This window comes from Emydura macquarii, unplaced genomic scaffold (assembly GCF_026122565.2).
Source record: "Emydura macquarii macquarii isolate MOO-44397 ecotype Brisbane River unplaced genomic scaffold, CSIRO-AGI_Emac_v2 contig_2897, whole genome shotgun sequence".
NCBI classification, from domain to species: Eukaryota; Metazoa; Chordata; order Testudines; family Chelidae; genus Emydura; species Emydura macquarii.
The window spans coordinates 35,704,845-35,730,422 of NW_027133034.1; the positions used below are offsets into that span (position 1 = coordinate 35,704,845).

The 25,578-nt window shown below is 42.3% G+C and overlaps 1 protein-coding gene across 3 annotated transcripts in view; it reads right to left on the minus strand.

Annotated features, from left to right (window-relative positions):
- Positions 1-1,954: 1,954 nt before the first annotated feature.
- The window catches only part of LNPEP (leucyl and cystinyl aminopeptidase), a 99,722-nt gene continuing 76,098 nt past the window's right edge, over positions 1,955-25,578 (minus strand). For all 3 annotated transcript variants that reach the window (XM_067569063.1, XM_067569061.1, XM_067569062.1), the window contains 9 exons: positions 24,692-24,852; positions 22,870-22,958; positions 16,728-16,911; positions 15,812-15,968; positions 14,686-14,870; positions 13,942-14,106; positions 9,492-9,632; positions 8,692-8,773; positions 1,955-7,560 (listed from right to left, as the gene is read on the minus strand). In XM_067569063.1, the coding sequence (XP_067425164.1) occupies positions 7,429-7,560; positions 8,692-8,773; positions 9,492-9,632; positions 13,942-14,106; positions 14,686-14,870; positions 15,812-15,968; positions 16,728-16,911; positions 22,870-22,958; positions 24,692-24,852 (1,296 nt within the window). In that variant the 3' untranslated portion in view covers positions 1,955-7,428. The remainder of the gene's footprint in view (positions 7,561-8,691; positions 8,774-9,491; positions 9,633-13,941; positions 14,107-14,685; positions 14,871-15,811; positions 15,969-16,727; positions 16,912-22,869; positions 22,959-24,691; positions 24,853-25,578) is intronic.

A 25,578-nucleotide genomic window follows, 5' to 3' on the forward strand; every position in this document is an offset into this window, starting at 1 on the left:
AAAATGCTGAGTATTCGATACATCCTTCCATCAGCTAGGCTCAGAAAGCCCAGTACTTTACTTAGGACAGCGTATAACAGTCAACGTTTTATTGGATAAGGGAAATGTTGAGCACTGGACCGGGAGACGGCAGATTTGGGTTCTTTGCCTGGCTCTGCCACAGAATAGCTGCATAACCTTGAGCACAATTTCATCTGTCTGTGCTTTGGTTTCTCCATCTGTAACAATCTGTATGACAGTCACAGCTGCAGTGCACTATGGCACCATACAGAAGAGTGCACTCTACATAACACATTTGCCAGAAGCAGAAGGCATTATTACCGGCTAGTATCTGGACTTCATTCCTGAACTTTTTCCAACCTGTGAGATATTGCAATGCATTTGCTGCTCACTGAGCCAAATGAGCCTCGACAAATTCTCCCAGAATTTTTCATTAGAAAACTAGGCAAGGAGATCAGTTATCTAGTGAATAGAATTAGTTTAGTTACCATTCAAAACAAATTCAGTAAATATTTCTGTTCTGTAGTCGGAAAGATGCACAATGATCTACTCATAGCATATGATGAAGTACTTTTCCAGCCTGTTAGTAATTGAATATATATCAGACAACATTACTAGGGATAAGCATTTTTAAATCAGCAGGCTCAGAGAACTTGCACCCAAGAGTCATAAAAGAGTTGACCAAGGAGATCTCTGGCTTGCTGATGTTAATTTTTAATAAATCTTGAAATACTATGAAAATTCCAGGGATTGGAAGAGCACTCAAGTTGTGCTCCCTGCACTTTTACCTGGGGGACGTGGGAGGAGGAGATTGATTATAGTCCTGGCTCAGGCACCAGCAGCACAGCTCCCTCTGCTGCTGCCGCCTAGGTGTCCAGGGGGTGGGATAAACAACATGCCAGTGGGCCAGAGTTGCTGGGTCATGTGACTTGGTACAGGGGACCAGCCCTCCCATGTAATAGCATTCACAGTCTCAGATTTGGGTGAGGCTGGGTGCTTATTGAGCCCTTCATCTCTACAGGGAACGGCCCTAGGCTTGACGCTATTCAACAATTTGATCAATTATCTGGAAATAAACCTAAAATCATTGCTGATAGAATTTGTAGCTAAGAAAGATTGGTGGAGTGGTAAATAATGAGAACAGGGCAGTCATACAGAAATCCCTTGGTAAGCTGAGCCCTTCAAACAAAAATGCAGTACAGGCACATGCAAAGTTACACATCTAGAAACAAGAACCGCAAGCCATACCTACAGAATAGCAAGGGCTATATTCTGGAAAGCAGTAACTATGGAAAGGATTTAGGGGTCACAGCAGATAAGCAACTCAGCATGAGCTCTGAATATGATGCTGTAGCATTACGAACTACTGAGATCCTTGGATGTATAAGCAGGGGAGTAGTGAATAGGGAAGTAATTTTACCTGAGTATATGGCATTGATGAGACATACTGGAATACTGCATCCAGTTCTGGTATCCATACTTTTTAAAAAGATGCCAAATATTGGAGAGGGTGGAGTTTAGTTTATTACGAAACATTGAGAGCTGACTTGATTACAGAGTACAAATACCTTAACGGGGATAAAATACTAGATCCTAAAGGGTTCTTTAATCTACATGTAACAAGAACGAACAGCTGGAAGATGAAGCCACAAATTCAAATTAGAAAAATCGGGAACAATTTTCCCAGAGTGAAGGAGATTAACTACTGGAACATACCACCAGGAGAAGTGATTGATTCTCCCTCTGTCTCTTGAGGTCTTCAAAAGCAAAACCGGATGCCTTTCTGGGAGATACCCCAGTATGATAACTTGTGATTGTAAGTGGGTGAAATGTAATGGCCTGGAGGGAGGTAAGACTAAATGATCCAATGTTGTCTTCCAGTCTTAAACTCTATGAAAACAGCTAAAAGCCACATACTGAAGTATCCTAGTAACTACAAAAAGAAACAGAGCAATTTGTATTTAAATACTTTATTTCCATCTCACAAAAGCAAGTGTTTGCCGTATGCATGCCTTTCCATCAGTGCCAGTTATATGCAAACAAATTTATGTGAAATAAAGAAAATAAGCTTTACTCTTTACAAGTGAAACAAAACAGATTTGCATGTGTACGCATTATACATATCTATATCTGTCTATACATACATAACTTTCAAAAACCCTTCACCTAAAGGCAAGTATTGTACAACCTGGAATTTCACCACCCAAAGCTCAGACACATGGGATTGTACATTATATTGCATATTTTAAGTATTTCTAAAATATACAAGTGTAATTCCTTTACAAGTCCTTACAGTATCTAACTTCTCCAAAACAATTTGAAAAATATATTCTTCAGGGCTATTTAACTTTATAATGACTGTAATACAGGAACTCTTGTATTTCCTTAGTTCGTTGAATAGAAAACATTGATCTTTAATAACTCAATTCAAATTTGAATGAATCCATTCAAGATCCTACCTTTTCTTAATAAATATTTTACTGTAATTTGCTGAATGTCACCATGTTTCAACAAAAAAACAGAAAAAAAATGGCCACCTTTCACTCTGATCAAAACTAAGTTATCATGTATAAAAGATTATTTCTACCACAGCAGCAGGTTTAAACAAACAGAAAAACTAGAGGTTTAAGTTCTTTAGCAATATGACCTGAGAGTTTAATGTGGTAAATTACATCCTTTTAAAACCTTTCCAGGAATCAGGTGAACCCATGCCTCATTTAAAAAAAAAAAAACACGAATGAAAATCTTCCAATGTTTAGTAGCATCTTAATAAAAATCAATAAAAATAATGTAAAAGTAAGTTTATTCATGCATTTTCTTTTATACAATATAGCCACAATGCAAGAGAACATTTACTGTGTGATGAAGGGAATTAGCTATATGAAACATGACTCAGACTTATACAAAGAAAGCTAACACAAAAGCCTAAGATGCATGAAATGCTTACAAAAGAGTATGGTTAATGAGGCAGCATTGTTTTAAATTTCAGAGTGCAACAAAAGATAACATCTTCCAGCAGTGGGGAGGGGCGGGGGTTGGTGGATCGGAGGAGAGGGGAGAGGAGTTAATCTGTTGGGAAAAAAAATGTTCCATCTAATGTACAAGTGAAAGATAGTCATAAAAGCGGACTCACTTCAAGGGTCAGACTTCCTACAGCACATGGTCACTAAGAAAACAAATTAAGGCCACTACCATGTTCCTTAAAGAATTACTTTTACAACCCATGCCCAAACATCAATTGCTTCAAAATGCTGCAAGATGCAGTGAGCAGGTGAAATATAAATATTTCTATGGCAAAAACCATCCCTTTGGCCCTGCCAGGTACAAAATTAACCAATTAATATCACTCCTAGTGTTAAAGTGAGCTGTTCAGATTGACAATGCACTAGTATTCTAGAAAAAGGTGCAGGCATTTAATTTATAAAATCCTGGTTTCATAAATTAAATTTAGAGTTGATTCAATTGAGTAGTGACAAAGTCCCTACTAGGACATGTATCATTGCTTATGAAAGCAGATGCAACCTTGCTTCTGTAGTGAGTTTTTGGAAGATGTCAAATTGTATAAATGCTGAAGTACAATTCTATCTGCAACATACTTTGAATGCATGAAGGAACCCAGATCGTCCATTCAACTTGGAAAATTGTAGTCTCTCTAATTTCCACATATTAACACGGATGGAATGAAAGTACCTCTACAAGTTTCCATCAGAGGAAGGCTGCTCTAGTGACTGGGGATTTCAGCTTTCCCACCAGCAGGCAGGTGAATATTTAGAGGATGAAAATGTGCTTGCAGAAATTAACTCAATGACAGAGGGATACATCCAAGAGAGCAAACTAAGGCTTGAAATAGGTGACCAAGAATTAGCATTACACTATTTCTCTCAAAATCTGAGGAGTTACTTTGTCAATGTGAAGGGTAACAGGATGAGAATGCATTTAGAATATTGTGTGTGTGTATTAACATGTGAAAATGAAAATCTCTGCACTACTTTAAGTTTTCCTACTACAAACTGCCACCCCACTCAAATCATGTGGGGAGTGGGAAACAATGACCTCCAATACAACATGAACAGCATTAACACCTTTAGCCTAAAGAATAAAAACATATCAGATGTGGAACAGGAGCTTAATTGGCTCTCTGCAAAAAAAGTATGGCCTCCCTTTATTCTAGTTCTCCACCTAGCATATTATCTTGCATGTCACCCTAATATAATCAATAAGGCACACGGACTATTGCTACTTCTCTCCTCATTTCCCAGTCCCTTCCTCACTAGGAGTCAATTTAAGAAGCCAAAAGCTCATGAATGACAGTGTAAATGCAGGGTTTAGCATTAAACAAATTTGCCCTTTTGATAAAACTGGAGATGCATCAGCATGCAGACTGCTCTGCTTTCCACAGATAAAGCTAAAAAACCTGATTTATTAGCACAATTTTTCCCATTAGGCTAACTTTACATGAGAAAAGTTAGAAAAAAAACAGAAAATACGTAGCTATGTGTAATCCATGCTTTCCTTCAGATTAAAGTTCTCTGAAGTCTAAATTTAATATTATTTACAGAGGTCACTGCAAAGTACCAAGACTACAGGAGCACAAAAGCTTTGAAGATGGCCAGTTAAGGCGTTTCACTGGACCTAAACTGAGTGACTCCAACTACACTATGTATTAACCAAAACTGATTTCACAGTGAGGGAGTTTGGCCCCAAGCTACTGGTGTTTGTCTAGTAGCTTTTCAGTGGGAATCTCCTCTCCTTCAGAAACAAAAGAAAATACAATGGCCCAAGACTTACACCGCCTCTTCTCCATAGGTTTGCCTATAAAAACTATTATGGAATCGTAACGAGAGGTGTTTTGATACCATGTGTGTGTTTCTTTTGACTGGAAGATAAAAACTGGTAGGAGCCACTCATTTAAGGTAAAACATGAGAGATGAAGGTTCTTAGCACTCCTCAGTATCAGGGCCTGATCCAACTCTTACTGAAGTCAAGGAGAAGCTTCTCATTGGCTTCAATAGGAGTTGGCTCCCAGGTCCGTAGAATGCACTCCAGAGAAGGCAAGTGATATTGAAAAATCCACATGAATGATGTTTAAAGTGAAAAATTCAGTGAGTGAAATGAAACAATCCTTTGTTTTTGTTTTAAAAAATAAAACCACGATTTTCCAAACTCCTTTTTCAGTTTTTACTATATTTTGCACTCTAAAATTGAAGTAGTCTGTACTAGGAAATACCAGGCACATTACCAGGAACATGTTTAAACTCAAATGGTAGAACATTCTTCAGACCCCAGAGTTGGAACTAGGGGAATTATTATTAGCTCTCATTCTACTAAGTTTTATAGCCATCATCTCTGCTGTCAAGAGGAAAAAAATTAGAAGAGGGAAATGGAAAAGGAAAAAAACAAAGGGTACAAATTCAGAGAGAGAACAATAAACAAAAATTTAACTAGCAGTAACTGGGGGGGGCGGAACGGCAATGTGCAATGCAGTTAATTAGTATTCTTTGATCATTTGTACTAAGATTCCAACTAATTCAATTTCTAATTATGATTACAAATTCATTTTCTGTACATGCAAAATGCATTCATTTCCACTGGCTGAGAGAGTGTGTTTTGTGCATCCTGGAAGGATAGCATTCTGTTTGGCGATTTCAAAGTTAGAAACTGCAGAAGTCATTTTTTAAAGTAAACCACTGCAGAATTTTGAGGAAATTTTTCTTCAAAGTTTTGTCAGAGATGCACAAAATATGGAAATGAAACTCTATAGTTTAAAAGATTTACTACATACCTACTGATGAAAAGCCAACAGATAGAATAGTTTTCACTTGGCTATTTTCACCAATAACCTGCCTACATCTCTTGCACATTACCGTTATAATTTGTAGGTGAAAAATAGTTATTTTTAAAAACCACAGCCTGTATTAAAATTGTGACAAATTCAAAGTCAAAGCTGATTATGATTGAAAGTAGCCTTCCCACTTTTTGAAGAATTAACCTTGTCAAGGCTCGCCTCCACACAAAATTTGCGCTGGTTTAACTTATTTCCATCTAATTAAACAGATGAAACTTGTTTTTTTGGATTCTCTTACACTGGTTTAAAACTTGTTATATCAATTTGGCAGTGCATGAACATTTACGGATGCAAAGTAAAGTGATGCTAGCCAGCTTTAAACAGGCATAAGAATGTCCGCAGTCTCTCTCCACCGCTTTAACTAATCTGGTATAAAAATCATCTCTTTAGTCAAGGAGGTACAATTCTGTGTTTAGACCAGCCCTTAAAGCCTTAATTGTGAAATGCTTTAGAAAAAAGGCACATTGTATGGTAGCGCTCTTGCCTTTTAGCCATCATGCCTGATTGAGGGCACTTGTTCACAGAATAAGTTTTAGGTTTTGTCCCCAATAGTTTTTGCATGATATCATCCAAATACAAAGTTCCCCACTGCTGCGTTACATAAAGTAAGCATGACGAGTAAGTAATATACACAAATCATACCAGTGACACTGAAAAATTAAGTGAAGAATATAAAGATTGACCAAAACAAAATGTCTGACACACACGTACCAATACAGGCCCTCCACAAGGATGAGTGGTGAAAAGGATCAGTAGTCAATCAGTAGTCAATTCAACATCTGAACTAGCCTGGAGCAACTTCCTATAGCAATTTGGGATGTGGGGAAAGGAGGGGGTTGCTCAGACATCAACAAAACAATATTAATACAGTCTGGCACTTAAGGGTCAAACTTTCAAAAGTGCCTAATGAATTAGGAGTACATGCCCTGCCTGACTTTCAGTGGGACGTGCGCTCCCAAGTCACTGCTTTTGAAAATCCCTCCCCTCCTAAAACATTCATATTTGCTATTTGGCTGTGTTTTGTTTTTGTTTCATACGGATCATCAGTAGCATCCGGACACTTTACAGACAAAAATACATATTACAATAATAGCTGCATATTCTTATGTTTTTATAACACCTAGAAAACACTTTGATCATCAAAAGCTACACGCAAAGCTACCAACAGTTTTGCATAAAGAACACTGGATTAACCAGTGCTCTGTAAAGAAAAAGCATCTCTCATGATTTGTTGCTCTCTTTTTCAATACTTACCCAATGTTGAGAATGACAGGACAGGATTTCAAATGACAGGGTGTTTCAAATATAAAAATTACTGTATTTATTAGTTATTTATTCAGTTGTTTGGTCTATAGATAAACACAGTTCCAGAATAAATAAATATCTACATCTGGCCCACAAATGACCAAAAGAAAAACAAACTTAGGTGAGATGTGCCCTGAGCTAACTAGAACCCCTAATAGTGCAAACAATGTTGCAGCGATGCCTGGTTTCATCCTGGCTTTTGCAAAAGCAACAGTTCATAGCTTTCTTAATGGCTAACACACACACACACCACACACCCGCCAGTGGCATTGTGCCATCTACAGCCATTGCTGCAGCTTTGCTAAGTTCGTCTCCATCCACTGGATATTCAGCTGAATCGTTTCAATGGCCTCTTTCACACAACGAAGTTGAGAAGTCTCCTCTGACTTTGACTCAAAGAAAGCCTTAACCTGAAGAGTAAGGAAAACATGCATTTCAGGCTAAGAAACACAGGCAGTTTCCAAGTTGAGAGCGTGCCACCTGCCCGCCCTCCAACAAAGCAGCAATCACCCACATTCAAATAACTGGCAAATCCCACAAGAGAGGGTTGCTGAAAAATGTAGAGCAATTACAGCTCATGGGAACTGCAGCAACAGCTTGTGTAGCTTCAGTAAAATCCAACAAGAAATACTATGTTTGATGGAATCTCTCCCTTTCACCTTAAAACACAATCAAGTTGTAGCTGTACAGCACTCAGAAATAACCAGCTGTCTGGAGAAGGATTCCGTTCTTGTGACAATCATTTTAGGGGATCACATTTATCTTGGATATGTTGAAAATCCACTTATTGTGGAATGTAAATACTAAATCATATGAAAATAAATCGTGTGCACACAGTTTTGGTTTTTTTTACTTCCACAACTTTAAAGATTTTGACCTTTAACCAGTTCACCAGAAGTTGACGGCTGTTGTGGCTTCTATGCCACCTTCTACCCTTCTGAGCCCCTGGAGTAGGTGGTGTGGCTAAGGAAAAGGGGGAGACAGCTGTTGCATCTCTGCAACTGGCTGATCTTTAACTGCCAGAATGACCTCTTAGGGCTGTTGACAACTAAAGTTAAATGCAGAGACCTTTAGGTTGCTCTATCATACACCAGAGACCTGGATAGTGTCAGCTGTCCTGGAATCAGAAAAACAAAGCCACCTTTGGCTCAGTCTCCTACTGACATGATCGAGTGCATGCAGCCTGCTAGGTTTATACAATCTGGGCCAAAATAATTCTCTCTAACATAGGCGATAGTCACTCTAATACCCTGTCCATTCCAGGAGCACTCTGTCAGGATTGCTGGGTTATATTCTCAGCACTTCCACAGACTTTCTATGTAATGTTGGGCACGTCACCTCCCTGTGACTCAATTTCCCCATCTATAGAAGAGGGATAGTAATAGCTACTCAGTACTGTAAAAGGATCTTGAAATCTATGGTGACATGCACTATGTACATTGCAGGTATTGTATCAATAGCAAGTGCCCCAGATTTGGGAGGGGGGAAGGGTGGAGTGGGAGAGCGCTAATATTTAGGAAATAATACTTTACACCACCAACCTCACGTAGATGGGCCTCTGTTGAAAACTGAAAAGTTGACGCAGTAACAATATTCTGGATAGTGTATGATCCCAGGTGGAACCTAAAATATGGAAGAAAAAGTAGCTTGTGATAACCCGTTTATGAAGCAGGTCCAATTCACATGCTTTTTTTTAAAAAAACTTCAGACTACAAAGGGTAAAATTAAAAAAAGAATCACTAAGTAATTTTCAAAAACAATGTTTTATACTGATCACCGCATTGAACTATCCTATCATATAGTAACACTTTTGTTGGGGGGGGGGGGGGGGAAGGGGGAAGACAGCTTAAAGTCATAATACTTGCAACAAGATGTGACGTTCCCAGAAAAGCGAGCATTTCTGAAGAGCGGTTTCCCCCACACACTTAGTATTTCCAAAAGGAAACTACACAGGCTCACACAACACACTTCTCAATCTGTTTCGAAGCATACTAAGACCACTGTGGATGCAAGATATTATTCACAGTAGAATGAAGGAACTATACATGCACCATTCTAATGGTTTTATATCATAGTCAGAATCCCTTTAATAAGGGCAGGCTAATATTTTCTGAACTAGGTAAGTGACATGGAAGCCTTAGTCTCCTTAAAAAACAATCATCCAATCAAACCAAACAAAGGGAATTAACTGCCTAAACCACTTTTGAAAAATGGGACTTGAACTTCAGAAAATGTGGTTCAAAATTAGCTCAGACTTATTATTATTGGGAAAAAATGCATGCACACAAATGCTACACCCAGCACTTCATGCTAATAATGAAACAAACCAAAACCCTCTTACTTCCGTATAAGCTTTTCCCAGTTCTCTTTGACAAAGTCCCAAGCCAATAAGTGCCCAGGCACACTTTGGCTGACAGTTGTTATGATATGTGAAAGTTCCTGTGCCCTGATGACGTCTCCCTCCAGGCTTCTTTGCATTAACCTAAGAGACAAAGTGGATCCAGTGAACTCAAAACAGCTGTACAAATGTTTCACAGCTGCTTTTGAGGTTACCTTGCCCAATTAGAGTAGAGTATATGGTATGTCAGAGGCTACTTACAGGTATCATTTTAGCGAAGAAACCGGATCTAGTCAGCTACCAGGGCCAATGCTGCAAATTTCATGGTTTACCTTTGGTTTCCAAACAAGGCCCAAACCCATGAAGTACCCATAATTCCCATTTGAGTAACTGAATTCCCATCAAAATGCCAGAGGGTCAATGTCTTTTGCATGGTCATAAAGAGGAGGGGGGGGGGGGGAGGGGAGGAGTCCACTGATAATCAGGATAAAGGACTTTGAGGCACAAATGGTGTTTTCGTCCATCCCCCTTGTTGAAGGAAAAAGCCCAGATAGGGACCATCAAATTGTGGAAGTAAATGTGTGGTTACAGGTGGTGTTGAAGAGAGGACTTTGGATTTTTTGACCATGGGATGTTGTTCCAAGAAGGGTTGCTAGGAAGAGATGGGATCCACCTAACAAAGAGAGGGAAGAGCATCTTTGCAGGCAGGCTGGCTAACTTAGTGAGAAGGGCTTTAAACTAGATTCGCTGGGGGATGAAGACCTAAGCCCAGAGGTAAGGAGAGAAATGAGATACCAGGAGGAAGCACAAGGAGGAGGGTGCAATAGGGGAGGCCTCCTGATTCATACTGAGAAAGTCGGGCAATTGGCTAGTTATCTTAGGTGCCTGTACACGAACACAAGAAGCCTGGGAAACAAGCAGTAAGAACTGGAACTCCTGGCACAGTCAACTATGATGTGACTAGAACAACAAAGACTTGTGGGGTAACTCACATGATGAGAGCACTATCATGGATGGGTATAAACCGTTCAGGAAGGACAGGCAGGGGTGAAAAGGTCAAGGGGCTGCACTGTACGTAAGAGAGCAGTATGATTGCTCAGAGCTCCAGTATGAAACTGGAGAAAAGCTGGTTGAGAGTCTCTGGGTTAAGTTTAGAGGCGAGAGGAACAAGACATCTGCTACAGACCACCAGACCAGGAGGCTGAGATAGATGAGGTTTCTTCAGACAACTAACAGAAGTTTCCAGATCACAGGCCCTGGTTTTCATAGGGGACTTCAATTACCCTGTCATCTGCTGGGAGAGCAATACAGCAGTGCACAGACAGTGTAGAAAGTTTTTGGAGAGTGTTGGGGGCAACTTCCTGGTGAAACTGCTGGAGGAACCAACTAGGGGCCATTCTCCCTTTGACCTCCTGCTCACAAAACAGGAAGAATTTGTACAGAAAGTAGAAGTGGATGGCAACCTGGGTAGCAGTGACCATCAGATGGTCAAGTTCAGGATCCTGACAAAAGAAAGAAAAATAAAGAAAGAGCAGTAGAATACGAACCCCGGACTTCAGAAAAGCAAACTGACTCCCTCCGGGAACGGATGGGCAGGATCCCCTGGGAGGCTAATATGAGAGGGGATGGAGTCCAAGGGAGCTGGCTCTATTTCAGAGAAACCTTATTGAGTGCACAGGAACAAGCCATCCGATATGCAGAAAGAATACCAAATATGGTAGGTGACCAGCTTGGCTTAAGCTTCAGTGAGCTTAAACACAAAAAGGAAGCTTACAAGTAGAAGAAGTTTGGACAGATGACTAGGGAGGAGCATAAAAATATTGCTCAAGCATGCAGGGGTGAAATCAGGAAGGACAAAGCAAGTTTCAGTTAGCAAGGGCTAGCAAGAAGGGTTTCTACAGATATGTTAGCAACAAGAAGGTGATCAGGGAAAGTGTGGGCCTCTTACTGAATGGCAGAGGCAACCCAGTGCAAGTGTAGTGGAAAAACCTGAAGTGCTCAATGCTTTTTTTGCCTCTGTCTTCACATGCAAGGTCAGCTCCCAGACTACTGCACTGATCAGAACCGTATGGGGAGATGGTGAGCAGCCCTCAGTGCTGAAAGAACTGGTTCAGGACTATTTAGAAAAGCTGGACATGCACAAGTACATGGGGCTGGATGCAGTGCATTCGAGGGTGCTGTGGGAGTTGGCTGATGTGATTGCAGAGCCATTGCCCATTATTTTTGAAAACTCACGATGATTGGCAGAAGTTGCAGACAATTGGAAAAAGGCAAATCTAGGGCCCATTTTTAAAAAAAGGGAAGGAGGAGGATCTAGGGAACTATAGACCCATCAGTCTCACCTCAGACCCCAGAAAAATCATGGAGCAGGTCTTCAAGGAATCCATTTTGAAGCACTTGGAGGAGAGGAAGGAGAACAGAAACACTCAGCACTGTTTCACCAAGGGCGAGTCATGCCTGAACAACCCGACTGCCTTCTATGAGGAGATGACTGTCTCTGTTGATGTAGGGAAAATCAGTGGACGTGATATATCTTGACTTAGTAAAGCTTTTGATGGGTCTCCCACAGTATCCTTGCCAGCAAGTTAAAGTAGTATGGGTTGGATGAATGGACTATAAAGTGGATAGAAAGCTGGCTAGATCGGGCTCCACAGGTAGTGATCAACAGCTCGATGTCTAGCTGGCAGCTGTTAACAAGCAGAGCTGTCCCAGTGGTTGGTGCTGGGGCCGGTTTTGTTCATCTTCATTAATAATCTAGATGATGGGGCGGACTGCACCCTCAGCAAGTTCGCAGATGGCCCTAAACTAGGGGGAGTGGTAGATACCCTGTAGGGATAGGATACAGAGTGACCTCAACAAATTGGAGGATTAGGCCAAAAGAAATATGACAAGGCTCAACAAGGACCAAGTCCTGCACTTAGAATGGAAGAATCTCATGCACTGATACAGACTGGGGACCGACTGGCTAGGCAGCAGTTCTGCAGAAAAGGACCTGGGGGTTACAGTGGACAAGAAGCTGCATGAGTCAGTGTGCCCTTATTGCCAAGGCTAGCAGCGTACTGGGCTGCATTAGTAGGAGCATTGCCAGCAGATCGAGGGAAGTGATTATTCCCCTCTATTCGGCAGTAGTGAGGCCGCATTTGGAGTATTGTGTCCAGTTTTGAGCCCCTCCCACTACAGACAGGATGTGGACAAATGGGAGATTATTCAGTGGAGGGCAAATGAAAATGATTAGGGGGCTGAAGCACATGACTGATGAGGAGAGGCTGAAGGAACTGGGCTTATTTAGTCTGCAGAAGAGAAGAGTGAGGAGGGATTTGATAGCAGCCTTCAATTACCTAAAGTGGGGTTCCAAAGAAGCGGTTTTCAATGGTAGTAGATGACAGAAAAAGGAGCAATGGTCTAAAGTTGCAGTGGGGGAGGTTGGGGTTGGATATTAATAAAAACTTTTTCACTAGGAGGGTGGTGAAGCATTGGAATGGGTTACTAGGGAGGTGGTGAAATCTCTATCCTTAGAGGTTAAGGCCCAGCTTAACAAAGCCCTGGCTGGGACGATTTAGTTGGGCTTGGTCCTGCTTTGAGCAAGGGGTTGGGACTAGATGACCACCTAATCTTCTATAGTTCTATGATAGGAGAAGCTACTAGTCCCACAGTACAGCAATCATGGAAGCCTTCCACAGGTGTCTGCTATACCCTCCAGACAGTCCTCAGAATTGGTCAGTGAACATATATAGGCTGTAGGTGTTGGGGATAACGAGCCTCTTGCTTTCTGAATGAAACAAGTTCAGTATTTCATCCACATAACAAACAAATGCTACCTGAACTCTTAGCTGTTATGAAACAGACCTGTACTTTGAAGGCTCATCTAAAGCAATGCCACACTGATCTTCCAAGAGCGCAAAGCTTTTGCACTTGATTCTCCTCTCACTGTACATTTCAAGCAGTGTAACTGCACTTACTTCTGTGTGGTTTCTAATGATTTGTACCAGTGTAAGTGAGCAGGGTATCATGCCCTGTGTGTTTGAATACATCAGGAACAGGATTCCATGTGTTGGCTACATTTTGCTTTGATATGCAGAAGCCTACTAAAAAGTCTTCCTAGCACTATGCTTAGCCAATGTAAGAAAACCACAGCCAGTTATTTCAAATGTAGAGGGAAAAATCCACATTTCCAAGGAATTGCTTTTTAGTTTATACATTACATAATGTTCTGGGAGAGACAAGGTCAGTGAGGTAACCTCTTTTATCAGACCAATTTCTGCTGGGGAAAAAGACAAGCTTTTGAGCTGAAGACGACCTGAAGACAAGCTCTGTGTGGCTTGAAAGCTTCTCTTTCCACAACAGAAATTAGTCCTATAAAAGGATATTACCTCACCTCCCCGCCCCCATTGCCTCTCTCCTATCCTGGGACCAACACAATTACAACGCCACATACTCTTTTGGCATTTCATACCAGATCAGTTTTCTGACGTCTTCTGTGCTGGCTAAGGCTTCAAGCATTTTGTGCTTCTCCTCAGCTTCAGGATCTGAAGACATGTACATGCTTAGAAGGAACTTCCAGCCATCATCAGTTTTCGCTCCAGTTGTGAATACAGTCTTCATAACATCAGTAGGCAGACTATAAAAAACAAAAAAAAAAAAACAGACAGCATGGAAGAAACCACCACATAAAAGCTTTAGCTAAATAGCACAGGTGATGTCCTTGCTAGAGCACTTAATTTAGTAGTAATAGCAGTTTTGTAAGTCCAGATGACTTCATTTCCAGAGAGGCATCGCTCAGATTCTAGGCAACTGGGGAAGACCCAAGTTTACAGAATACATGGAATCAGAGTTAATCATGCAAAAGGCTCAGACATGCTGTGATACAAAATCCACAATGGCTTAGGGCAGCGTTAAGTTCTGAAAAGGTAAACTTTGCAAGACCAGCTACAAAGTGCTTCCACCTGAATTTTATAAGCTGTAAGCTCAAATGAGAATTATCTAGTAGCAATCACACTCAGTAATACTGTGGCTACTAAGTTTTAATTCTAACATAGTTCCTCGTCTTATGCCATGATATAGTCAGAGGATATACAGTAAAAACTGCTAAATGGAGCATAGTCTCTGTGCCTTGGTGGCCAAGACTAATTAAGATCTTTCTTCAAAACTATGATGGAGAAGCAACAACAAAATATGCTCAGACTAGTTTGTGCTTTACCTCTGTGTGCCATTGGAGTTCTTCCATTTGTTAAACAGCTCAGTGGCAGTGGTGCTACAGTTTCCCAAGTGATGGGAGCAGGCAAAGGCTAGCACAGTAGACCGGAACTCTTTTTCAGATAGGGTCCCATTTTCAGTCCAAGTCTGTTCATCAATTTTGCTTCCAAGTAGCTTTCCTACTCTGCCCTAGAGGGTGAAAGACAGTGAGCAATACCGAGACATATTAAATTGCTCAGAGAGGAATTCACAAGCAAGATCAATGACTAATGGGAGGGCATAAGATTGTATAAGTTACATGTAAACTACCCTCTACTTCGGATTCCTCCCTGTTTAAGCTACACCAAATCAGATTACCATGCACATGACTAGTGGGTGTGAATAGATCTACGTAGACTCTCTGCAGCTGAATGTTAGGCCTCTGAGTCAATCTTTTCTGCTACTCCTGTTGTTTTGCAATAAAAGTTATTAGTGTTCTCGGAACTGTTGTTGAAAGTGATGCTCACGAGGTTTGGCATGATGTGGTACCATAGAAAAGGATGATGCAATCTAAAGGGCAAGCATCAAGAGCTAAAACCAGGCCCATCCAATGGTCTTCTATTTGGCTTACAAGTCTATACTGCCTATCATGCAATCCCTCTGTTTACCAACTTAAAGAGCCAGCATGTGAATAATGAATGGCTGATGTATTAATATCTGTCTTAGAAATAATTAGGTTTTCTACTGGAGCTGAATGAAACTGTCCGGTTATAGACGCCAGCCAGCTTCAAGAACTTCTGAAATAGCAAACTCAGGTGTTTTCTCCCTATTTTTGTAGCAGAAAAGGTCCTGGATTTTAAACAATTTATTATTAAATATCTACTGCAGAGGCATCTAGGAGCCCAAGTCATGGATTAGAACCCCCATTGTGGAAGGTGCTTTACAAACACAGAACAAGAAAACAGTCCCTGCCTCAAAGTAATTATTAACCTTCATTACTCAAGAGACAGACAGACAATAGCATTACAAATTTAAATAAAGCCCAGTAAGATTCCTGAATGCTGGTTCATCAGAGTTTGATCAGAGAACGCAGTTGTGAATGGATATAATGGCAAATTATTTAAAGCACCCATAGAGAGAGAAAGACATACCACTACTCTTGCTGCAAGATCCTGCATTCCTCTTTTGTCTATGAGGTGATAGATGAGATTCATTTGGAACAGAGCTTGAGTGATTGGTGCAGAGTGGTTCTCTTTCACTAGATAATCAATCAGATCAAAGGCCTTCAACAGAGACACCTTTCCTATACTAAAAAGGACAAAGAATACAAAAGGAATTAAAATGGACTCAAACAAAAAGATTTGTTAGCTAAAATGAAACCTTAAGAATGGCATCTACCTTGGCGAGACTATAATATACTTCTGAGAATATTAAAAAACAGAGCTATATCATGAGCTGGAAACAAATGGAAGTAAAAAAATATATCAAGCATTACTGTTCTTGTATTATAACAATGATTGGTCCTTTAATTAAGGGGCAGAATTAAATAAAAATTGCAGCATGGTGACAACTGAAAATATTTGTAGTAAGTGAAATTACTCAGATGAAGGAAGCAGCTGTCACAGAATGGCCACCAGAATTCCCAGCCTCATTCCAGCTGCAGTGCCAACAGAGGGGTACATGATGAGAGTAGGCCATTAACGCATTTACATGAGCAGCAACTCGCTTATTTCTCTTTAGCATGACAGGTACTTTTCCTCTGATAGGATAAAATCATGCAGCATTGCTCTCAGACTTATTGAAGAACATGCTGTCCTCCATGCCAACAGAACTAGCCGATGTCCTTTACAATACAATGGGATGAATGATGGCATTAAATGGAGATCAACATCTCTTATCATTCATAAGACAGTGAAATAGATATCAGTGTAATTAGTGGCTACTGAACTAAAGTATATTTAAAGCAGTTCCCCCCCTCTCCCCCCCCAATGTCCTTAAGTATAATCCTTTGTCTTGAATTAACTTAAAATTAAAAAAAGCTACACTTCCTCCCACTACAAAGATTACCCCACAAGGCTGAAGATATTGTTGATCAGGTGGGCTCGATCATTTGCACTCAGAGCAGTGGGTTCTCTTTTCAGCAGATCAATCAGGATTTGCCAGTCACCTTCAGCATAGTGCACTACATAGTAGCCATCCATGTCCACATTGAACTTTACCCATTCCACCTCCTCCTGAAGCTCAATGGTAGCTAGTTGAGAAAGAAAGACACACACCATTATGCTGTTAACATTGAACATTTTTAAACCTATTTTCTAATTCTGAGTGTTTGGCGTATTAAATGGTTTGGGTCCAGTTTACCCACGAGGTCACATCTCTTCCAATCTATGCTACTGTAGCTGCAACCAGAGATGGTATCTGAGCTGGAAGCACCCTTGTTATAGAAGAGGAGCAGTAGTCAGCATGGTGTTCTGTGTGAATGCCCATTAACTCTGGATTGTTCTCCCCTCCTATTCCCCCCATTGGGCTGACAAAAACAGGGCCACCATTTTCCACTGGTTATACCTGTGCATTCTTACAGAATTCAATGGATCCAAATTACACACTTTAGAATTGAACTGAATTAAAAGCCAGCACCAATACAGTATACCTACATTGAATGAATATACATATAAACTTTCTAGAAGGAGGCGGCACTTAAAAAATAATCTTGCTAAAATGAGCAACCCAGACTTGTCTGACAGTGCAGTATTGCAGAGGGCTGCCTGGAGAAAAATACTGAAGAACATGTGTGTTAGTTGAAAAGTTCCATGGTGTAAAGTCAGGCTAGCAGTGGAGACCAGATAGTATGGGGGAATAATACAGCTGCAAGACTATGGTAATATGCTGTTACCAAGGAAAACGGAAGGCAGGCAAGCAGTGCAAAACTAGAGGAGAGTTCCTGTTTAAAGATTCCACAGAACTCACATATGGGGTTCCCCTCCCTCCAGTTCCTGAAGTGACCTGGGAACATATATGACTAAGATGGGCCTACCACAGCAAAAACTATTCTCTGTCGATCAATTAACACTGAGGCTATTTGACTACTTACTTAGCTAATAGTTGTGACAAAGTCAAGAACATGCACAAGTTAACAGCTTGGTATTCACAGATTAATGGGTAGGGTAAACTACTTTTCAACCAACATCTCAAATGGCAGAGATCCAGAAACAATTCAATGAGATTTTGTAAATCATTTGGCAAAGTTAATTAAACAAAACAAAAAAAAAAAAACAACAGTACCTGATTAAACTAAGCTACCATCATTTTAACAGTCATTTTATGGAGAATGAACCCATGTTATGCCAAGATAATGAATTTGTTTGGTTTCTTTTGTGTAAAGCAATGCATTTGGTTTAAGGTGTGTTGGAGATGCCATTTGAAGTAACAAGGCTGGTGCATATCAATTTCTTTGTTAAACTGGCAAACATATGAGCTTGCAGTGTTCAGTGGGCAGCAATGAACACTAAAACGGAAGTTCCTAGAGTTGCATCTGGCACTGAGTGTATTGGCTATGAGGGTCATTTGTTGCATAATCCAAGGAGTGGCTGGCTAGAAGCATTCACTTATTGAGCTGGGAGCAACTTGCTTGCTGGAGGCTGTATGTGAACCGCCCAGGAGTGGGGACTCTCACGGCAAAGCAGAGTAAAACAGGCTCCAAGCGTCGAGAACTGGGGTGACTCAACCATTCTCCAGTCCCGATTGCATTAAGGGGATGTCATACCCATATTTTGTCTTTTCATCTTTATGAGGACCGTGTGGATCAGTGGCATTGGTGAAGGTGTACAGGAGATCCCCCAACCACGGTAAGAGAAAGGCATTGGTCAGTGAGCTGTTGTCAAGCCCCTGCCAAGAGCAGAACTGCTTGCATTTCCTTTTCTCCAGGATGGCGAAGAGATCCACTCTGGGAATGCTCCACCTCTGGAAGATATGACTGGCCACCTCTGGGTGTACAGACCACTCGTGGTGAGAGCAAAATGATCTTCTGAGACGGTCTGCTAATATATTCCTGACCCCCGGGAGATGCTCAGAAGGTGAACATTGTGACTCACACAGAAGTCCCATAGACATAAGGCCTCCCAATAGAGGGTTGGGGACAGAAGCGTTCCCCCACCCCGCACTCCTGGCCTGTTAATATAGTGCATTTAGGTCGTGCTGTTCATGAGTATCTGAACTACCAGGCTGGAGAGCTAGGGCAGGACCACCACACAGGCCAGGCAGATTACCCTGAGCTCTCTGATGTGGATATCTAACACTCGTTCTTCTGTGGTCCAGACAGACACCCTGGGTCTTGAGGGTGTCAAGGTGAGCTCCCCTTCCTAGATCCCAGGCATCTGAAACCAGTGATAACATCGGTCGTGGGGCCTCAAAAGGTACTCTTGTAAGCACATGCTGTGGTCTTGCCCACCACGACAGAGAGGTAAGTTTCTATGGAGGGACCATGAGTATCAAGTCCAGGTGATGTCCATGTATTCCCCAGCCAGACACCAGCCACATTTGAAGAAGCCTGAGGTGTAGTCTGGCACACTGCACCACCTAAGTGCAGGCTGACATGTGACCCAGTAGGGCGAGGCATACCCTCACCATAGTGAGCAGGTGGGCTGAAATTCAGGCTATAAGCTCTGACATTCCTGGGAATTTTCCCTCCAGGTAGAGTCCAGGATCGCTCCAATTAATTATTTCTTTTGAACTAGGACCAGTTTTGATTTCTGTTAGTTTATCAGCAGACCCACTACTTGACAGGTGATTCGGACATTGCGATGCTGTCTTGAACTTGTGTCACTGACCTGCCCCGATAAGCCATTTATCTAGGTATGGGAGGCCTCTGTGTCTGAGATGGGCTGCAACCACCTTCATGCATTTGGTAAACACGGGCGGTATGGTTGAAAGGCTGAAGGGGAGTAACGTGAGCGGATAATGAACCTCAGGGAGCCTCCTGTGGCTGGGGAAGATAAAAATGTGAAAATAGGCAACTTTTAAGTCAAAGGTGGCATACCAGTTGCCTGGATTCAGCAAGGGAAAAATGGTGGCTAAGACGACCATATGAAACTTCAACTTCATGGAGGTATCTACTGAGGCCTCTCAGGTCTAGGATAGGTCTCAACCCTCCTTTTGCTTTCATAACTGGAAAGTAAACGGGAGTAAAAAATCTCTTCCCCTTAGTTATTGAGGGACCTCTTCCACCAAACCCACTCGTAAGAGGGCATGACCCTCCTGGACAAGAAGTTGCTCATGAGAGGGGCCCTTAAAGAGGGACTGGGAAGGAGGGCGGGAGCAAGGAAAACAAAGGTGCAAACTGCAGCTACTGTGTTAAGCACCCAGCAATCTGACATTATGGTAGCCCAGGTTGGGAGGAAAGGAATGAGATGGGAAGAAAAGAAAGAAGTTGGATCCCAGGTAATAACTGGTAAATTGCCTTCGGGCACGCCTCCAAAAGGTTTGTTTGCCTCCATGGTGGTGTTGGCTCAAGCCTGGCTGGGGGGCTGCGATGATGAGTGGCCCTGGCACCTCTTGTAACCCCTATTCCATTTCCTGAAGGGTTCTCCACTGGGTTGCCCCCCGAATTTCTGGGTCTGCTGGGGCCTGAAATGTCTCCTGGACGATGACTAGGTGTAAAGGCCAAGGAAACGCAGTGTCGCCCTCAAGTCCCTCATCCCATGCAGCCTAAAGTCTATCTGCTCCACAAACAGGACTGTAGCATCAAACGGGAGGTCCTGCATGGATTGTTGGACCTTTGGCAGAAGGCCTGACAACTGCAGCCCCATGGTGAAAGGCCAGATGACTGCCCTTCTAAATCGACACTACAGAAGCCATAGTCCTGGCCACAGAATCTGCTGCATCTGAGGCTGCTTGCAGGGATGCCCTAGCTACTGTCCTGCCTTCTTTCAGGTTGGCCTCAAACTCTGGCCTGGAGGTCTGTGTTAGGGCGTCCATAAATTAATACCTGGCAGTCACTGGATAAAAGTGGTATCTTCCCAAACAAACATTTACTGGTTACATACTTGCAGTAGAATAAACCTTGTATCTGAATAAGTCCAGCTTTTTGGCCTCCTTATTTTTCAGCATGGAACTTCGGGACAGGCAGGGTCAAATTCTCGTTGACAGCGGACACTACCAACAATTCTGGGGAGGGTGGGTGTAAAGATATTCAAATCCTTTGGCCAGCATATAGTATTTCTTTTCCACCTGCTTTGACTGGGGGCGGGGGCAAGGAGGCTGGAGTTTGCCATAGTGCTTTGGCAAGTTTCATCATCCCTTCATGTACAGGAAGGGCCACCATGGATGGAGCTGCTGTCACCAGGATCCAAAGAGCTTGTATGCAGGCTCATTTAGCTCTATTTCAAGGCCTAGGTTGGACGCTACTCTTTTAAGTAGCTCCTGATGGAATCTGAAGTCATCCACCAGAGCTGTGGTAGAGGAGCCTGCTACCACATAATCAGGTGAAGAGGAGGAATAGGCTGGTAGCTGTGGTAGATTGGGATCCTCTTCCCAGGTCAGGGAGGCTCCTCCTGATGGGTGGGTGACCATTCTTGATCTGACTCCAAATTTAAGCACAGTGTCATACTCTCAGGCATCAAGGATCTTGGTACTGAGGTTCCTGTCACTGAGTAGGCCTGTGGGACTCCTTGGGCGAATCCCACAGGTTCCAGTATTACCACAGTACGGGCCACTGTCTCTGAGGCCATGCCCCCATCCATCAGTGGCATCATAGGGAAAATGGTTGTCAGAGTCGAGGACTGTCCTATCCACTGGACTTTCCTCTCTGTCCGAGAGCGAGGATCCACTGTCTGGAGACCATGGCGGTGCTGACTCCGGCACTGTAAACACACATGCCAACATTCTGGCACCAGGGATCGGTGCAGAGAATCTGAGCATCAGGCATCCCGGGACTGGCTCATCCTTAGGTTTTCTATGAGGACTAGGAGCGCGGAGTCGAGGTTCCTGGGATCCGCGCCAGGAATCTGAGGACCGGTGACGTTCCGGGGACCGATACCATCATTCTGCTGACCAGTGCCGGGCACTCAGAGGGACGATGGGAACCCGACCTCTCACTGTGCCATTCCGGTGAGCAGAGCTTTGGGTCTGGGGACTGTCTATGCGTCTGTGAGCAGTGCCTGGAAGACTGCGACCACCGCATTGGTCTCAACACTGATTTTCTCCTTGATAAGCTCCCTACTGGCATCAGCACCAACTCCCGGTGCGGAGGTCCTCCTTCCCTACACAACAGCGGTACGGACATCACCAAGAGCTCCTTCATTGCCTGAAAGGCCGCTGGAGTGGTTGGTACTGCCGGGTGACAGGGCCCGTTACCGCTGCCTGGAGTTGGTGGAGGACTTGTCACAGAGCTCAAAGCTTGCAACGGCAACATGCCCTTTGGAGGTTGTGGGGATTGGCGGCCCAACAAGGATCTTGCCTGGTCTCCCACACCCTTCTTTTTTGCTGGCAAATGCCCCCGTTTGGCTTGAGTCTTCAGCCTCTTCTTCGGCACCAGGGATGTCGAATGGTGCCAGAAAGACTGCTGTCAGAGCCGTGTTCCGTGCTGAGGCCGAGGTGCTCAGCACAGAGTCCGAACAATCCAGCTCCAATGCTGGTCTGAGAGCTGACTCCATCAGAATGGCTTTCAGCCAAAAATCATGGTCCTTTTTAGTCTGGGGGCAAAAAGTTTTGCAAATCTTACACTTCTCATGAACATGAGTCTCCCCCAAGCACTTCAGACAGTTCTGATGTGGGTCGCTCTTCCGCATAGGATTCCTACACAAAGCACAGGGTTTAAAACCCAGGGACCAGGGCATGCCCCATCCCCGGATCACTAACAATTAACTCTACAACTAACTAAAACTAACAGGTAACTATATAGATGTATAAAGGAAAAGGGGAAAAAACCCACTATATTCAAATGACTTGTGAGAGCAAGAGACATTCTAGCACCGTCACAGGCAGTAAGAAGGAACTGGGGTAGGGGGACAGACACACAGCAGCACCTACTTGCCAGTGAATATGCACGCCGCTGCAGGAGGCACTAGAGCCAGCCCTACGGTTACTGCTAGTGGAAAATTTCTGGCACCAGTGTGGCACACACACCCCCAACTGGCAATGGACATGAGCAAGCACTTGAAGAAGAGCCTGCATTCACTGTATATTCTGGCTACAACGGCTGCAAGTCACATACCTGACTTCTGGTCCAGTAAATATGCATAAGGACAGAGGAAACTAATGCAGCCGCTAGTAGTGTAGGAGAGAGGAATATGCCACAGATAACTGTAAGAGAAATGATATTTTTTCAGACTTATAAAACAGTCTAGCTTTATGTCGTAAGTCACATCCAATATAATCAAAACTGAGAGACAAACTGCTTTAACACTTGGGCATTTCAACAACAAAAATAATATAAAGAAATCTATTCTCTCTTTACATTATCCATCACCACAGTATCTGAGTGACTCTCAAACAATTTTTATCCTTACGTCTCCTTTGTTAGGGAGGAAAATAGGCTTATCCTCATCTTAGAAATTGAGAGCCGAGGCACAGAAACATTAAGCAACTTGTTTAAACCAAACAAAACAAAGGAAATCTGTGGCCATGCCACAAATTGAACTCCAGGCATGTCAGTCCCAGTCTAGTGCTTTACCCAGAAGATCAACGTCCCTCTCAAGTTCTGCAGTTTTGTAGGGGACCTATGTTAAAAAGCTCAAGGACACTGGTCATGTCCCAAACCCTACTAACAAAACCCAACACAAACTTAAAAACAAGGATTCAAGGTATTTACTTCTCTAGAATGGGATTATCATCTTCAGCTAACAATGAAATCTTTGCTGTCACTAGGGGCCAAGTTTATATCTGGGGCAAACCCACTGAGGGGAGTGAACTGGATGTACACCAATTTCCACACAAGCCCCTATTGAATTATTCACCTGAAGTCATCCTTCAAGGTCTATTCACCAGAGTGTGACCTCCAAAGTGACATCCATGGAAAACCCAGGAAGAGAGATGCACAAAACCAAACTTTCAATCCTAATAAGGCAAGTTTTTTTTCAGGGCCTAATTTTGCATGATGTGAAATGCCCTCAACTCCCCTTTAAATTTCAACAGTGATCGTGAAATACCAGAATCTTATAGGGTCTGCAGTTTGAGAATGTCTTGTTGTTCTATAACAAGGATAAGGTGCCTGGTAATGGAATATATTTGATATAATTGATTTTTGCAGTCATCAGCTACCTCCTTGTTGCTCCAGTAGCTAATTACCCATAAAAAGATGTTTACTGCCCTGTATTCTTCCACTACTATGGACATTACTCCTAAACAAAGTATCGTTAGCTATTAACTGTCCACACAAATGCTAATTTGTTGTCAATCTTAACCTTTGTAAGGGGAAGAGCTTCCTTATCCACATTCTATATGGTCCTCTATCAGCATTCAGCCTGCATCTTTGGCCTAGGAGGAAAAATGTACAGGTGCCAGAAGAAAATGTCCTGGTCCTTTAGACACCACCACCATTCCTCTGCAGTGCTCTGCTTCATCTGTGATATTTGCAAGCTCCTCTGATCTACCTTCTCTCTCATCCCAGATACATCCATCCTTCATGTGCCCCGACTATTTGAGCTTGAAATTTAAGAATTGGAACTAGTTGGGAGAGGTTGAAATAGCCTTCTTTAAATAGTAAAATGAATCCAAACATAAAAGCCTGTTGTTCTAGCATGCATGGAAGTTAATCATACAAGCCAATTAAAAACCATCAGAAAACTTAAATTTATTCATGATGAACTTTGTTCTGATAAAAAGCCACATTAGGGCTATTGCAACTGCAGACAGGGACTATCTTACTTTTCAAATCAAATAAATACCTGTGTGTGTCACTTCATTATTACTACCTGCTTTTAGAGAAAGCTACTAGAATCCTAAATGTGTTGAAATGCAAGGAACATGCACTTTGAAGACAGTTGAGTTGCATGAAAGTAAAAGGCCAATATTTTCTGAGGACTGGGGAGAACAACCTTGCATCTGAAGTCCAATTTTCTGATTCCACACTACGCAAGAATCTCTCCTGCTGGATGTAGAGGCTCTTTCCTTTTCTTTTAACAGTTACTAAGGGAAATCCTTTCTGCAGAATCCAGGTTTTCATCAGCTTTTTAACATCTAACGTTCCATTTGTGATCTGTAAAACACAAAGACATTCACTGTCGACAGGAAGATCATTGATATTCTTCAGCTGTCTGTCAAATCCTCTTTACAGCTCACCACACAAGAGCCATCTTAAAACTAGTGCCAGTGTAAGGAGCAGGGTTCAAGTCCCTGTGTAGAATCATTCTGTATTGGCATGCCAATTTTGTCAGCAGTAACGGAGGTGAACAAATGTTTTATCTTCTTGAATGGAAGAGATCCACATCCAAGTGACAGCCAAACAAGAAAGGGAAACACAGGAATGCCAAGCAGGCTAAAGTGGGATGGAGGTGAGAGGAAGACAACAGAGCAAGTAACCTAATTTTAAAGGTAGGTGTTTCTTTTACTTTCATTGCTATTCTGGAATTGTAGAGGAGTTCCAAGTTAGAAGGCAAGTTTTAATTTTTCAATGCTTAACATTAAGAAAGCCTGAAATGCCCAAATTTCTGTGGTTAAACCACCCTTTTAAGTTAAAAAAGCCTTCAATATTAACTAACCTTTATTTATTTACTGTTTGTGTGTCACCCCTCCAAACCCTCCAATATGCTGCTATTACAGTTTAAATAAATCCTAATGACTCTTCGTACTTGTGCAGCACTATTCATCCCTATGTTACAAAGTACTATACATAGTGGTGGTTCCATGTTAGCACCTCCATTTTACTAGTGGGGAACTAATGCCCTGATCCTACAAGCGGTCTCACACAGGTGGATTCTTACCC